At 42.6% G+C, this 13,170-nt stretch overlaps 1 protein-coding gene across 5 annotated transcripts in view; it reads right to left on the bottom strand.

The window, feature by feature from the left end:
• The window catches only part of A1CF (APOBEC1 complementation factor), a 147,014-nt gene that overhangs the window by 11,790 nt on the left and 122,054 nt on the right, over positions 1-13,170 (bottom strand). For 4 of the 5 annotated variants that reach the window (XM_029609786.1, XM_029609785.1, XM_029609789.1 and 1 more), the window contains one exon: positions 1,668-1,885. In XM_029609786.1, coding sequence (XP_029465646.1) covers positions 1,668-1,885 — 218 coding nt within the window. The remainder of the gene's footprint in view (positions 1-1,667; positions 1,886-13,170) is intronic. The other variant, XM_029609788.1, reaches the window with a different exon arrangement.

The following is a 13,170-nucleotide window of genomic DNA, read 5'->3' as shown; positions in this document are numbered from 1 at the left end:
GATACCTTAAGCAGTGTTTCCTATCCCAGTTCCTATCCCAGTCCCAATCCCAGTGGTTTTCAGGCTACCACTAATGAATATATAGGGGTAGATTTTTAAAGGGTGCACGTGGGCATACATGTGCATGCACTACCTGGTGCGCACACATGTACACCCGATTTTATAACTTGAGCACACAGGCATGTGCAAGTTATAAAATCAGGGGTCAGCGCGTGCAAGGGGGTGCACAATTGTGCGCCTTGCGTGTGCCGAGCCGCGCTGCCTTCCCCCCTTCTCTCCCAGGCCGCTCGAAATTGGAGCAGCCTGTGAGGGAACTTCCTTTCCCCCTAGCCTGACTTTCCCACCCCTTCCCCTAACCTTCCCCCCCCCAGCCCTACTCTAAACCCCCCCTGACCCTTGTCTTACCTTTTGCGCCTGCCTCTGGGCAGACAAAAGTTGCACGCGCCAGCAACCTGCTGGCACGCGATCTTCCAACACAGCGGCAATGGCCGCTGTGTCAAAGGCCTCTGGCCCACCCCGCCCCCAGACCTTCCCGCCCCAGACCGCCCCTTTTTGCAAGCCCCGGGACTTATACACATCCCGGGGCTTTACACATGTAGCTGGGCCTTTTTAAAATAGGCCCAGCGTGTAGGGCTTTTAAAATCCAGCCCATATAGTATAGATTACCATACATTGGAACCCCAGTCTTACGCATATTCACTGTGACCATTCAGAAAATTCAGACCGATCAGGAGTGCCTCCAGGATTGGGTTTGGAAACATTGGACTAAAGAATCTCTCTCTCCAATTGAACAAGAGAATTATCTGCCAGTAAAGATGACCAAGACCGATATCACTTTTGTTCAACAAGGCTGCAAAATTTCTAACAAAGTGGCTTAAAGTGAATTCTTTGTTGAATCTCTCCCACACAGGAACCTAACAGGAGATCTGCTATATTTTTGATTTCTTTTATATTAGAATCTGACCAAAATACCGTACTTAGATTATTTTTCTTGAGAAGGGTTCTCTTTTTTTGTACTTTTTGAATTAAAAATGCTTCCTGATATGGCTTGGGCCACCCAAGGCAGAAGAAGGAGACTCCTCCAATTGAAGCATGAGGTCCCTGACAATGGGGAGGGGAGGGGGCAGAGGTCACCTTTTCATCACATATCCTTTGGCTAAATATAAAATTTCTCATGCAGGAAAGTTTTTATCTTTTATGGACCTGATCAGTTGATTTCCTTTCTGAAAGACCAACAGTCTAAAGTTGATAGCTAATCTGTGTCCTCTGAAAATTCCCTTTTATTATTATCATGGGAAGTCTGCATCTTCAATGTGTATGAAATGTAATAAAGTTTAACTTTATATGATATGTCCTTGCTCCATGGTACAAAGGATTTTTAGCCCACTCATTTTGAACTTGCTTCTCACCTAGATATTTATGAGCTTATACGCTGGACTATTTTTTTGCTCATCTTCTCTGCATTCCTGATTTAGATTGCAGTCTGTTTGTACATTTAATATAAATTATATATAAATTTAATATGGTGCAGGTTTCCTCCATAGGCTCTATTTTGACAAAGTCAAGTCCTTGAGTAACATTAGATTTAAATTGGATCCAGGTTTAGGCAATTTCCCTTTGCCCTCTGATCCCAGCACAGGAATAAGGTTCTCTTGAATCAGACATACCTGAGGTGCAAGTTTAATCCCTTGAGGTTTTAAAGTGACAGGATTCATTGGGGTGAGCTCCATACCAGGCAAAATATCATAGAGTTTGTCCTCTCCTCGCTTGTCTCCTTTGATCTGGAATCCTGCATAGCCACGCCCCAAGCCAGTGTAAGCCAGGTATCCACGTCCTCCTAGTCCTCTAACTCCTGCAGCCCCTACAGGTACACTCATGTAAATTTCTAGGAATGTAAGAAGGCATTAAACTGAATCAAATCATCAGAAAATCACCCTGATTCTTATTGTAATGAAAACGTTTGCCCCACTTACACTGTACTGTATAAAGAAGATGGGACAAAACAATGGCAGTAACAATAAGCTCTATTTTATTATGGGGCAACAAAGCCTCATGTTAATGGCAAATTTCAGATTTGCTGAAAGTCAAAAGACAGGCTGAAATCTAGCAAGAACGAAGAACCACTGAGGAAGGTTTCCTAAAATGTTCTATTTTGATTAAAAACCATGGCTCCCACTAAAATTAACCAGGAACCACTTGACAGTATGTCTTGACCTAACCCATCGATTGGGTGCTTTTTAAGTTCCTGTGATTTAGTGATGCAAGGTTTGACGTAGAAATGAGGGAGACCCCAGGCTCATTGAACATATTCTTGGTTCCAAATTAGCTCAACACAAATTATTTTTGGTTTTTGTTTTTTTTTCTAAAATGTGTTCATTTCAGAAAAAAAAGTAGTCTAATAGATCTATAACAGATATTCCTTATTAGAAATTTGACATTTGGTGTGAGCAGGAGGTACTGCAGCTTTAAAGAACAGGTAGTATTATGAATGATAAATTCTTTTACTGTCTAACCAGGGAAGGAAAGTAATGATATAAAGGTATATGTTTGTCCAACTCAGCACTACACTTCTGGCATCTATTCTGTATCTTTTAATCTAGTGTAGCTTCATTTCATCCAAAAATAACGATTGACTAAAAAACATTACAAAAAGTATATAATCATTGAGATTTAAGAGATTGAAACTCCAGCTTTTCAAAAAGGAGATATAGAACCTAATTCACTATACTTTTTTTTCCCCATAGACACAAAATAGGAGAAAAACGTAAGAAGTGAATTTTAAGACCTGCGCGGGTGCACATGTGCGCATTTGCCGGTTCGTGCACATGGACGTGGTGATTTTATACCGTACATGAGTATGGATGTGTATACATGTGCCTGCTATAGAAATTGGCTATAAGTGCATATCTGTGCGCACAATTTTATACTGATGTGTGCAAATGCCAACTCAATCACGTAAGGGGGGAGGATTTTAGTAGTTACGTGTACCGACGCAATTATCTGTTTCCCCAGTTCGTTCCCAGTTCGCCCCAGTAAAGGAGAGGACTTCCTAAACCCCCTAGCTAACTTGCCTCCCTTTTACTCTATTAGCCCTAACCCTTAAAACCCTGCTGACTAGCCAAGTTTATTTTATTTTAATACTTAGTTGAGGTCCATAGCAGAAGTAAAGTTATGTGGTAGGGGACCCCGATGTGTGCTTGTGTGTGAAAATACTTTATGTGCAGACTTCATGTAATGGACTCAGCCTGTCCATGCCTCACCAATTCCTCGCCCCTTTTTTGAACTTTATGATGTGTGCATGTACCAGGAGACATGCATGTCCTCGCGTGCTTTATAAATCTGCGTGGTGCACGCCGGGCTGAGTCACACACGTATCTTCCGGCTTTGGCGCGCATTGGGCTTTTAAAATCAACCAATTAGTATGTCGGGCACATAGAACTGAGATGACAGATATGCAGAGGTGTAGGATAGAGAACATGAATCAGCAACAGAAGGGAAAATGCATATGCTATATTTGAGAAAATCTGAATTTTGAAACAGGGCAAATTCCTCTAAATCCTTAAAATTAAAATGAGGTACTCTGAGAAAGCTAATTTTTCTGTCTTCTTTCTATAAATTTATAAGAAACAACCAAAGTTTTCCCATCTCCTCTGCTCTCATCAGTCAGTGTGAGGCTCACCTTTTCATTACATTCATGCACAGATTATCTTTGATTTTTTTGCAGTTTGTTTCCCAAGCCTGATTTGTAGTTTATGATATGAAATCTGGGCAACTTAAAATTGAAATAATTATATTTCATCCATAGGCATAAATTCCAGTGTTAATGTACTTAAAGTTTCCCAAATGGCACTTTTTTTCACATTACAACTGGTTCCCTTTACAGATGCTGGAAAATAAAAAATCATGAAATGAACACATTTGTAATCATTTATGGACACGTTTAACACTGGTACCTTGAATGGTTTCAGTCCTATCTTAGTGGAAGGAAGCAGCGAGCCATTTCAGCCAGTACGATTTCTGGTTTGCATCCCATGCAGTTGGGTATCCCGCAGGGCTCAGCGCTTTCTGCCCTACTGTTTTAATGTTTATCTTGCACCTTTATGTAAGTTCTCGAAGAGCATCTGTGGTGGCTTATGACTGTATGCGGATGACATCTAGTTTTATATTCCCTTAGGGAAATCCTGGACCGAAACCAATGAACTTATTTCAGTTTGCATCACCTTCATCCATTCATGGCTTAAACATAGAAAATTCGCCTTGAACCTTGCTAAATCAGAAGTGGTAATTATTCAGCGCAGTGAGTCTATGTCAGTTCCATCCTCCATTAAAATTAAGGCCGAACAACTAAAAGTTGATCTAGCACAAAAAGTATACGGTCATAATTGACTCTAGATTGTTCATGGTTCCACACGTAAAATCAGTAATCAGGGCGGGCTTTTATAAGCTCAGGCTTCTGCATTGCATTAAACTTTTCTTTGATGCCTTTGATTTTCATTGAGTGGTTCAATCAGTGCTACTTTCACTCGGACTACTGTAACTCTCTGTATCTAGGTCTGCCTACTTTAACAAAGGGCTCTTTAATAGCTACAGAATTCGGCTACTCGCCTACTATCTGGTTGAACAATGCAGGACTATGTTTTGCCAGTTTTGCATGACCTCCACTAGTTACCCATACAGTGCCGGATATAATACAAAGTGGCTCTCTGGTCATAAGTTGTTGTCATTAAATGCTTTACCTTGGGCCAATGCATTATTAAAAGTTTATAACCTTCGTAGTCCTTTTTTTCTTTGCAACGGGAACTACTGGATGTACCAACAGTTTGCCAAGCTCACCTATCTGATACGAGGGATCAGGCCTAATTTGTTGGCACTCCCATTCTTTGGAACTCTCTCCCATAAGAATTACAGATGTTGGAATGTACAAAAGCTTTTAAGACTATGGCCAAGACATTTTTTATCAGTAGGCATTTTTGCTTTGACCACTAGAAACCAGCTACTTTTGAACTACGTATGTTGGGCAGTTTCGCTTGTATCATAAGATCTGATACATCTTGAAGTTTCTTGGGTCAGATTTTTCTAGTCATATGTTGGCTTGGCAATACTTTTATTATTGTTGTTGTTGTTGTTAATCTGATACTGTGTGTGTTTTATTGTACACCAATTAGGGCATCTGCATAAGTGGTTTATAAATCAAATAAATAAACACATTTACAACACAGCGGTACAAAGATCATAATTTTGTGAGGTATGTTAAAAGCCAATAATATTAATTATACTGTCATTTAGAATCACATATTTTACTATTGGTGAATTGCAAGAAAAACATTATTGCACATATAGAAAATGTAGACATGGTAAACAGGGAATAAATGTTCTTTGCAGTCCCTTTCTGCAGCACCAGGTACTTCTTGCATTGCTACTAGGGATGTGAATCGTTTTCCATATCGTCTTAACGATAGAAATCGTGTGGCAGGGCAAGAAAATCGTCTTAGGCACGATTTTTTAGTTAAAAAATCGTTAAAAATCGTTTTTTCCGATTAGTGCGCACTAACGGGAGTTAGTGCGCACTAACTGAAAATGATACAATTTGACACTTTTCAGGTCAGTTAAGGTCAGTTTAGGAATGAATATGTATTCCTATTGGCTGCCCTCTTATTTATTCATGTTACCAAGTTTCCTACTGACAGTATATGGGGGATGGGAAATGGAAACAGTTGGTAGCTTGACAAAACAAGTAATGTGATCAGTCAATGTGACTAGAACTTGTGCCCTAACCCTGATACCAGGGGTATTGTGATCTTCCTGCACACAGTGCCCTATCCCTATTAATACCAGGAGTGTTGTGATCTTCCTGCACACAGTGCCCTATCCCTAATACCAGGGGTGTTGTGATCTTCCTGCACACAGTGCCCTATTCCTGATACTGGGGGTGTTGTGATCTTCCTGCACACAGTGCCCTATTCCTGATACCGGGGGTGTTGTGATCTTCTTGCACACATCCCGGTATCAGGGATAGGGCACTGCATGCAGGAAGATCACAACACTCCTGGTATTAATAGGGATAGGGCACTGCATGCAGGAAGATCACAACACTCCTGGTATTAATAGGGATAGGGCACTGCATGCAGGAAGATCACAACACCCCTGGTATCAGGGATAGGGCACTGTGTGCAGGAAGATCACAATACCCCGGAGGAGTGAGGGTCAGGCAGCTCCCCCCTGTCTGTGAAGCCAGCCTCTCACTAGTAATGCAGGGAGGGAGCTGTCTCAGACTTCACCATCCTCCCCCCCCCCCCTCACCCACACACCATTCACTAGCTGGGACATGGGGGAAGTCAGGAGTGAGGGTCGGGCAGCTCCCCCCTGTCTGTGAAGCCAGCCTCTCACTAGTAATGCAGGGAGGGAGCTGTCTCAGACTTCACCATCATCCCCCCCCCCCTCACCCACACACCATTCACTAGCTGGGACATGGGGGAAGTCAGGAGTGAGGGTCAGGCAGCTCCCCCCTGTCTGTGAAGCCAGCCTCTCACTAGTAATGCAGGGAGGGAGCTGTCTCAGACTTCACCATCCTCCCCCCCCCCTCACCCACACACCATTCACTAGCTGGGACATGGGGGAAGTCAGGAGTGAGGGTCAGGCAGCTCCCCCCTGTCTGTGAAGCCAGCCTCTCACTAGTAATGCAGGGAGGGAGCTGTCTCAGACTTCACCATCCTCCCCCCCCCCCCTCACCCACACACCATTCACTAGCTGGGACATGGGGGAAGTCAGGAGTGAGGGTCAGGCAGCTCCCCCCTGTCTGTGAAGCCAGCCTCTCACTAGTAATGCAGGGAGGGAGCTGTCTCAGACTTCACCATCCTCCCCCCCCCCCCTCACCCACACACCATTCACTAGCTGGGACATGGGGGAAGTCAGGAGTGAGGGTCAGGCAGCTCCCCCCTGTCTGTGAAGCCAGCCTCTCACTAGTAATGCAGGGAGGGAGCTGTCTCAGACTTCACCATCCTCCCCCCCCCCCTCACCCACACACCATTCACTAGCTGGGACATGGGGGAAGTCAGGAGTGAGGGTCAGGCAGCTCCCCCCTGTCTGTGAAGCCAGCCTCTCACTAGTAATGCAGGGAGGGAGCTGTCTCAGACTTCACCATCCTCCCCCCCCCCCCCTCACCCACACACCATTCACTAGCTGGGACATGGGGGAAGTCAGGAGTGAGGGTCAGGCAGCTCCCCCCCTGTCTGTGAAGCCAGCCTCTCACTAGTAATGCAGGGAGGGAGCTGTCTCAGACTTCACCATCCTCCCCCCCCCTCACCCACACACCATTCACTAGCTGGGACATGGGGGAAGTCAGGAGTGAGGGTCAGGCAGCTCCCCCCTGTCTGCGAAGCCAGCCTCTCACTAGTAATGCAGGGAGGGAGCTGTCTCAGACTTCACCATCCTCCCCCCCCCCCCTCACCCACACACCATTCACTAGCTGGGACATGGGGGAAGTCATGAGTGAGGGTCAGGCAGCTCCCCCCCTGTCTGTGAAGCCAGCCTCTCACTAGTAATGCAGGGAGGGAGCTGTCTCAGACTTCACCATCCTCCCCCCCCCCCTCACCCACACACCATTCACTAGCTGGGACATGGGGGAAGTCAGGAGTGAGGGTCAGGCAGCTCCCCCCTGTCTGTGAAGCCAGCCTCTCACTAGTAATGCAGGGAGGGAGCTGTCTCAGACTGGTATCAGGGTTAGGGCACTGTGTGCAGGAAGATCACAACACTCCTGGTATTAATAGGGATAGGGCACTGTAAGAGATGACTGTAGTAGATTGAATAAAGATCTGATGTTTCTGCTCTCCTCACACCAAACAAAAACAACACACAAGCAGAGAAGCCCTTCTTACAAAGCTGAGCTAGTGAGTTAAGTAGGAGGAAAAGTAAACATACTGGTGCCAGTGTGGCTACTTAAAAAATACACTTACCAACAATCAATTACATATATTTGAACTGTGTACAGTTCCAGCCAGGACCACCTTTCTAAAATGCACAGTGATTGGCAAATTCAACATGCACTAGCATTTCAGGTGCCTGCTAACAAAAATAATAAACAAACAAGTTCTAGTCAGGTGAGTGCTGATCATTACATTACTTTTTTTGTCAAGCTTCCAACTGTTTCCATTTCACATCCCCCCAACCATATTGGTAACATCAATAGATAAGAGCACAGCCAGCCAATAGGAATACATACATACATATTCATTCCTAAGTGACCTTTACTGACCTGGGAAGTGTGAACACTTTGTTTCATTTTCTGTTGGTGTTCGTTAGTTTCCAGTTCCATTTCCCATCCCCCCAACCATCACCTCAGTGGTAACCTTGGTAACATCAATAGATAAGAGGGCAGCCAGCCAATAGGAACACATATTCATTCCTAACTGACCTTCAGTGACCTGGAAAGTGTTTATTTGTATCATTTTCAGTTAGTGCGCACTAAATCGAGTTAGTGCGCACTAACTGGGAGTTAGTGCGCACTAACTCCCGTTAGTGCGCACTAACACGATTTAACGATTTTTAACGATAAATCGTTAGAATTTCTATTGTATCGTGTTCTATAACGATTTAAGACGATATAAACATTATCGGACGATAATTTTAATCGTTGAAAAACGATTCACATCCCTAATTGCTACATCAAGTTTGTGGACAACTATTTGTCTCACACTAAATATACCTTTCCTCTGCAAAAAATGAATTGGGGACTAAATAAGCAAATCATGGGTGATAACTAGAGATGCTTGAACTATAAAGTTCAGGAATTATATCAAAGAACTAGCAAGAAGATCATTGAAGGGTTTATTAGATTAATTCACAAAAAAAATCCTTTTTACAAAGTTAAGTCACAGCACTTCAATCAAAAGCCTGAAAAAATATCTCCACATTTATCAAATTTTGATACATTAAAAATAATTTTCATTGCTTTTATGTTTGCTGTATTATTATTGCTGCTCAGTTTAGAGAGAGGAATTTCAGGATTGAACAGGCTGCTTTGCTGTTGTGAGATTTTTTTCTATTTTTGGTTTCTTCTTCCTGCCTACGCCACCTTCCATTCTTACTAAATAGACTAACCCTCTAATTATGGGGTTGGGCACACAGAATAACTTGACATTGGTTGGCAGAGAAACATAAGGAAGTAATTTAGATATTTAGTTTATGAAATCAAAACACCTAAGCTTGAGCCCAAGCTCAAGTTCAGGGGAGCATAATTAGCAATATCATAGTAGATCCTTCAGGTAATTAATTTTAGTTTAACTGATATTTTGTACTGAAGGCAATAGGATTCTTTATAGACTACATATCAGATATATACAAAACCACATTGTATAAACTAAAAGACAAGATACATTACTCCATACCTCATAATTACACATAAGGAACAGAGGTGTGCAGGGGTAATTTATTTTCATTTAGTTTTTAGGGGTTTTCCCCCATGAATTTCATTTCATTTAATGTTTAATTTGTTTCTTTTGTTTAAAAAAAAAGGAAATCAGACATTAACCCACTCCCACAATGAAATAAAGGGAAACAGGGCCTCCCATCCTCATCATCCATCCTTCTCACCAGGAAAAATGCCGGGGCCAGGATCCCCCCTGGCTCTGACTTACCTAGTCTGGTGGAGATCTGCTGACAAGGGCAGGCCTAGGCCATGGTAGGTTGCTTTAACCTCTGCCCAGGCTCTATGCAAGGCCATGGCTTGGTGGTCTGGTCCTGACACTTCGACCTAGACCTGAAGCCGGATTCTAGGCCAGACGCCTACTCCTGGGCCTCGGTCTAGGCCAGTGCCTGGACCCAGGCCTGATGTCAGGGCTCAGTCTAGGCCCAGGCCCGATGATAGGGTTCAGCCCAGAGACCAGATCCCAATGCCTGGGCCTCAACCCAGACCAGAGCTTGGGCTCAAGCCTAAAGTTGGGGCCCAGTCCAGAGACAGGTCTCGATGGCTGGGCCTCGGCCTAGGCCAGAACTCAGGCTCAGGCCCAATGCTGCACCCATTGCAGAGACTAGGTCTCGATGCTGGGGCCCAGTCCAGAGGCAAAGAAAAGAAAGATACTTGGATGTACAGGGAGAGAAATTGTCATCAGAAAGAAGGAGATGATACTGCCTCTATTTAAGTCCCTGGTGGGATCTCATTTGAAATACTGTGTACAATTCTGAAGAACACATCTTCAAAATTGTTGCATCCGTGGACCCTTGGCCCGAGGTGGTGCTGGCACCACCTGTGGGGGAAACCCCCACAGGTCCCCACTGTTGGGTGGTGAGGCTGGATGGGAAGCAGAGGCCAGCTGGAGCTTCGCCACTACCAGCCCACGTTTCCCACAGATTGAGCCCTTGGCTACCGGGGCCGTTGGTCTTAGGTGGGCCTCTGCGTGGATGATCCCGGGAAGTAGGTGAGAGAGCACAGTAGCAACTAGGAGAGAGAGAGGCTGGAGGCCTGACGCCAAGGGCGGCACTGATCCAGTCCAGTAGGCCAGGCTAGGCGGAGAGCGAGGACGGGGTTGGTCCAGGAGAACAGAGGCAGGCAGCAGCAAGCGAGGTCAGGTCCGGTCCAAGGGTCAGAGGCAGGCAGCGATAAGCGAGGTCAGGTCTGGCCCACGGTCAGAAACAGGCAGCAGGAACAGGAGAACTGGAACTGCAACTACAAGAACACAAGCAAGCGAGAGCGAGAAGACCCGTTGCCAAGGCAAGCTCTGAGTGTCAGTGTTTGCCTTAAATACCCGGGATATGTGAAGTCATCATTAGGGGCCGTGGGAAGGTTTCCCACTGAGAGGTGAGGATGGACCTTTTGGGATCGGGAATTATAACAAAAATGATAGAAACTAAATGGAGTTGGTCCAAAGGGTGGCTACTAAAATGATCAGCGGTCTTCATTACAAAGTTAATGAGGTCAGATTTAAAGATCTAAACATGTATCCTTAGAGGAATTCTTACTAACAAACATATATGTATCTAATCTATCTTGAAATCCCTTCCATGAACTCTGCATCAGATCATATATATAGTGCTTTTTGAGTTTTAATCCGCTGCCTCTTGCCACAAAATGGGCCTCAAGCGGTATCAGCAGAAAGCACTCTAATATTCATTCATTTGCTGGTTCATTACTGATGTCTAAAAAAATCTTTATTAATTTAATTGATTTATATTCTGTTAACTTTCAAACAAACTTGAAACAACCTAATATTAAATTCCAAAGAAAAATTTATCACTAATAAAACATGTCTCGGGGTCCCATTGTCAACGTTATCGTTTCATATGCATGTACGTGCATATGTGTTATTTTATAAACATCTAGAGAGGTTTTGCATATTCATTTTACTGGGTGGGGGGGGGGGAGGGGAAGGGGGCAGGGTTCTGAAGTACACGCAGTAGTTGCTATTTTTGTAAGAGGTGTTTATTTTATTTTATTTGATTGCATATTCCACTTTTCAGCTGCTTCGAAGTGGATTACATTAAAGTACTGTATTCATACACTTTTATTTCTGCTCATTGACTTGCACTAGTGAAATCGGACATGTCAGTTGTCTGCAGTTTTTGAGTGAGAAGTCTGGGTGAACCTGTGGATGTTCAAGGATGAAGTACTAGAGTGTCTGGATGAACTAGAGGAGGACTGGATGAACTGGCAGAGGAATTGGTGAATTGGTGATTCCAAGTATTTGCAAAATGGTATACGCACGCACTTTATAAAATACCTGCCTCCATGTTTAATTCTGGCTATTTATTCGAGCAGTGTCACAACTATTTTGCACATAAAATGAATGTGTGAATGTTTATAAAATGGGTAGAGAAAGTATGTGTTTTCTTGCATTGGAAATATAGGCACTTATTGAATCACACTGGGTACTTTCAGAGCAGAAATATGTGGTATTTTAGAAACTGTGCAGCTCCTGCTGTACAATTTATAGAATATTAGCATTAATCTCCATGCATACATTCATATGTGCAAATGGCACAGGGTGAGGCAGGGAGCATAATACTTTGATCTTATAAATTTGCATTGACTCCCAGTTGCTTTGTTTAGCTTTTAAAATCTTAAGAGAAGGAGAACCATCTTATTTGCAATCATGCTGGCTATTTATTCGAGCAGTGTCACAACTATTTTGCACATAAAATGAATGTGTGAATGTTTATAAAATGGGTAGAGAAAGTATGTGTTTTCTTGCATTGGAAATATAGGCACTTATTGAATCACACTGGGTACTTTCAGAGCAGAAATATGTGGTATTTCTTCAAGCAAGATCCGTGTATGTGTTCCAGTATTTAAGAGTCTTTATTTGACCTTGGGCCATAATTGAGCATTCTCATGCAGTGGCTATATTATGGAACATTATGTCACTAGACTGCTGGCCAGAAGAAAACTATTTGAGATTCAGAAACTTCTTAATAGTATGGCTTTTTAGAGATTTTTTTTTCAAGCTGTTAGTTTTTTTCATAACTTGAACATTATTAATGTTGGCACTTACAGTAACTAATTTGATTTTGAAATGGAAATTCATAATCTTGGGGATTTCTAAATTTGCATTGATTAGATTTTATACTTTAAGACTTTGCTATATATTTTCAAAATGAACTTACAAGTGCAAGTTCACTTTGAAAATATTGGCCACTAAGTACATCCATAATTCATTTGTGTAAAGTTATACTTCCTCATGTGCACATAAGTGCCAACTGCATCTCCAAATCTCTCCTCATCAGTACCTGTACAAGTATATGCAAAACTAGGTTATGTGCACACTTATATGCAACAAATACAAGAAGATGAATCGGTAAAATAGGACTTTATTAAATCTTGCCCGACTCTGGCCAAGTTTCGCTCAACGAGCTGCCTCAGGGGCTATTGCAAACAAATAAAAGACACACATACATATATATATGAAACAACAAAAAGTGAAATATAACAATATTGTATAAATAATAATAAATCATAATAAATAATAAATATGATAAAAACAAGCATATGATAAAAACAAGCATACTATAGTAAAAACATAAAATATGTTAATTTTTAAACATACATATATAACGTTTATATATGTGTTTATATATGTGTATATATATGTTTATATATGTGTATTTTGAAATTTTTTAATTTATTTTTTTCTTTATTTTTTTGTCTAGTTTATATAGATATGTTCTTCCTTTGTTTTTAGT

The sequence above is a fragment of the Rhinatrema bivittatum genome, chromosome 7 (assembly GCF_901001135.1).
Source record: "Rhinatrema bivittatum chromosome 7, aRhiBiv1.1, whole genome shotgun sequence".
Lineage (NCBI taxonomy): Eukaryota > Metazoa > Chordata > Amphibia > Gymnophiona > Rhinatrematidae > Rhinatrema > Rhinatrema bivittatum.
This window is presented reverse-complemented; position numbering and strand designations above follow the sequence as displayed.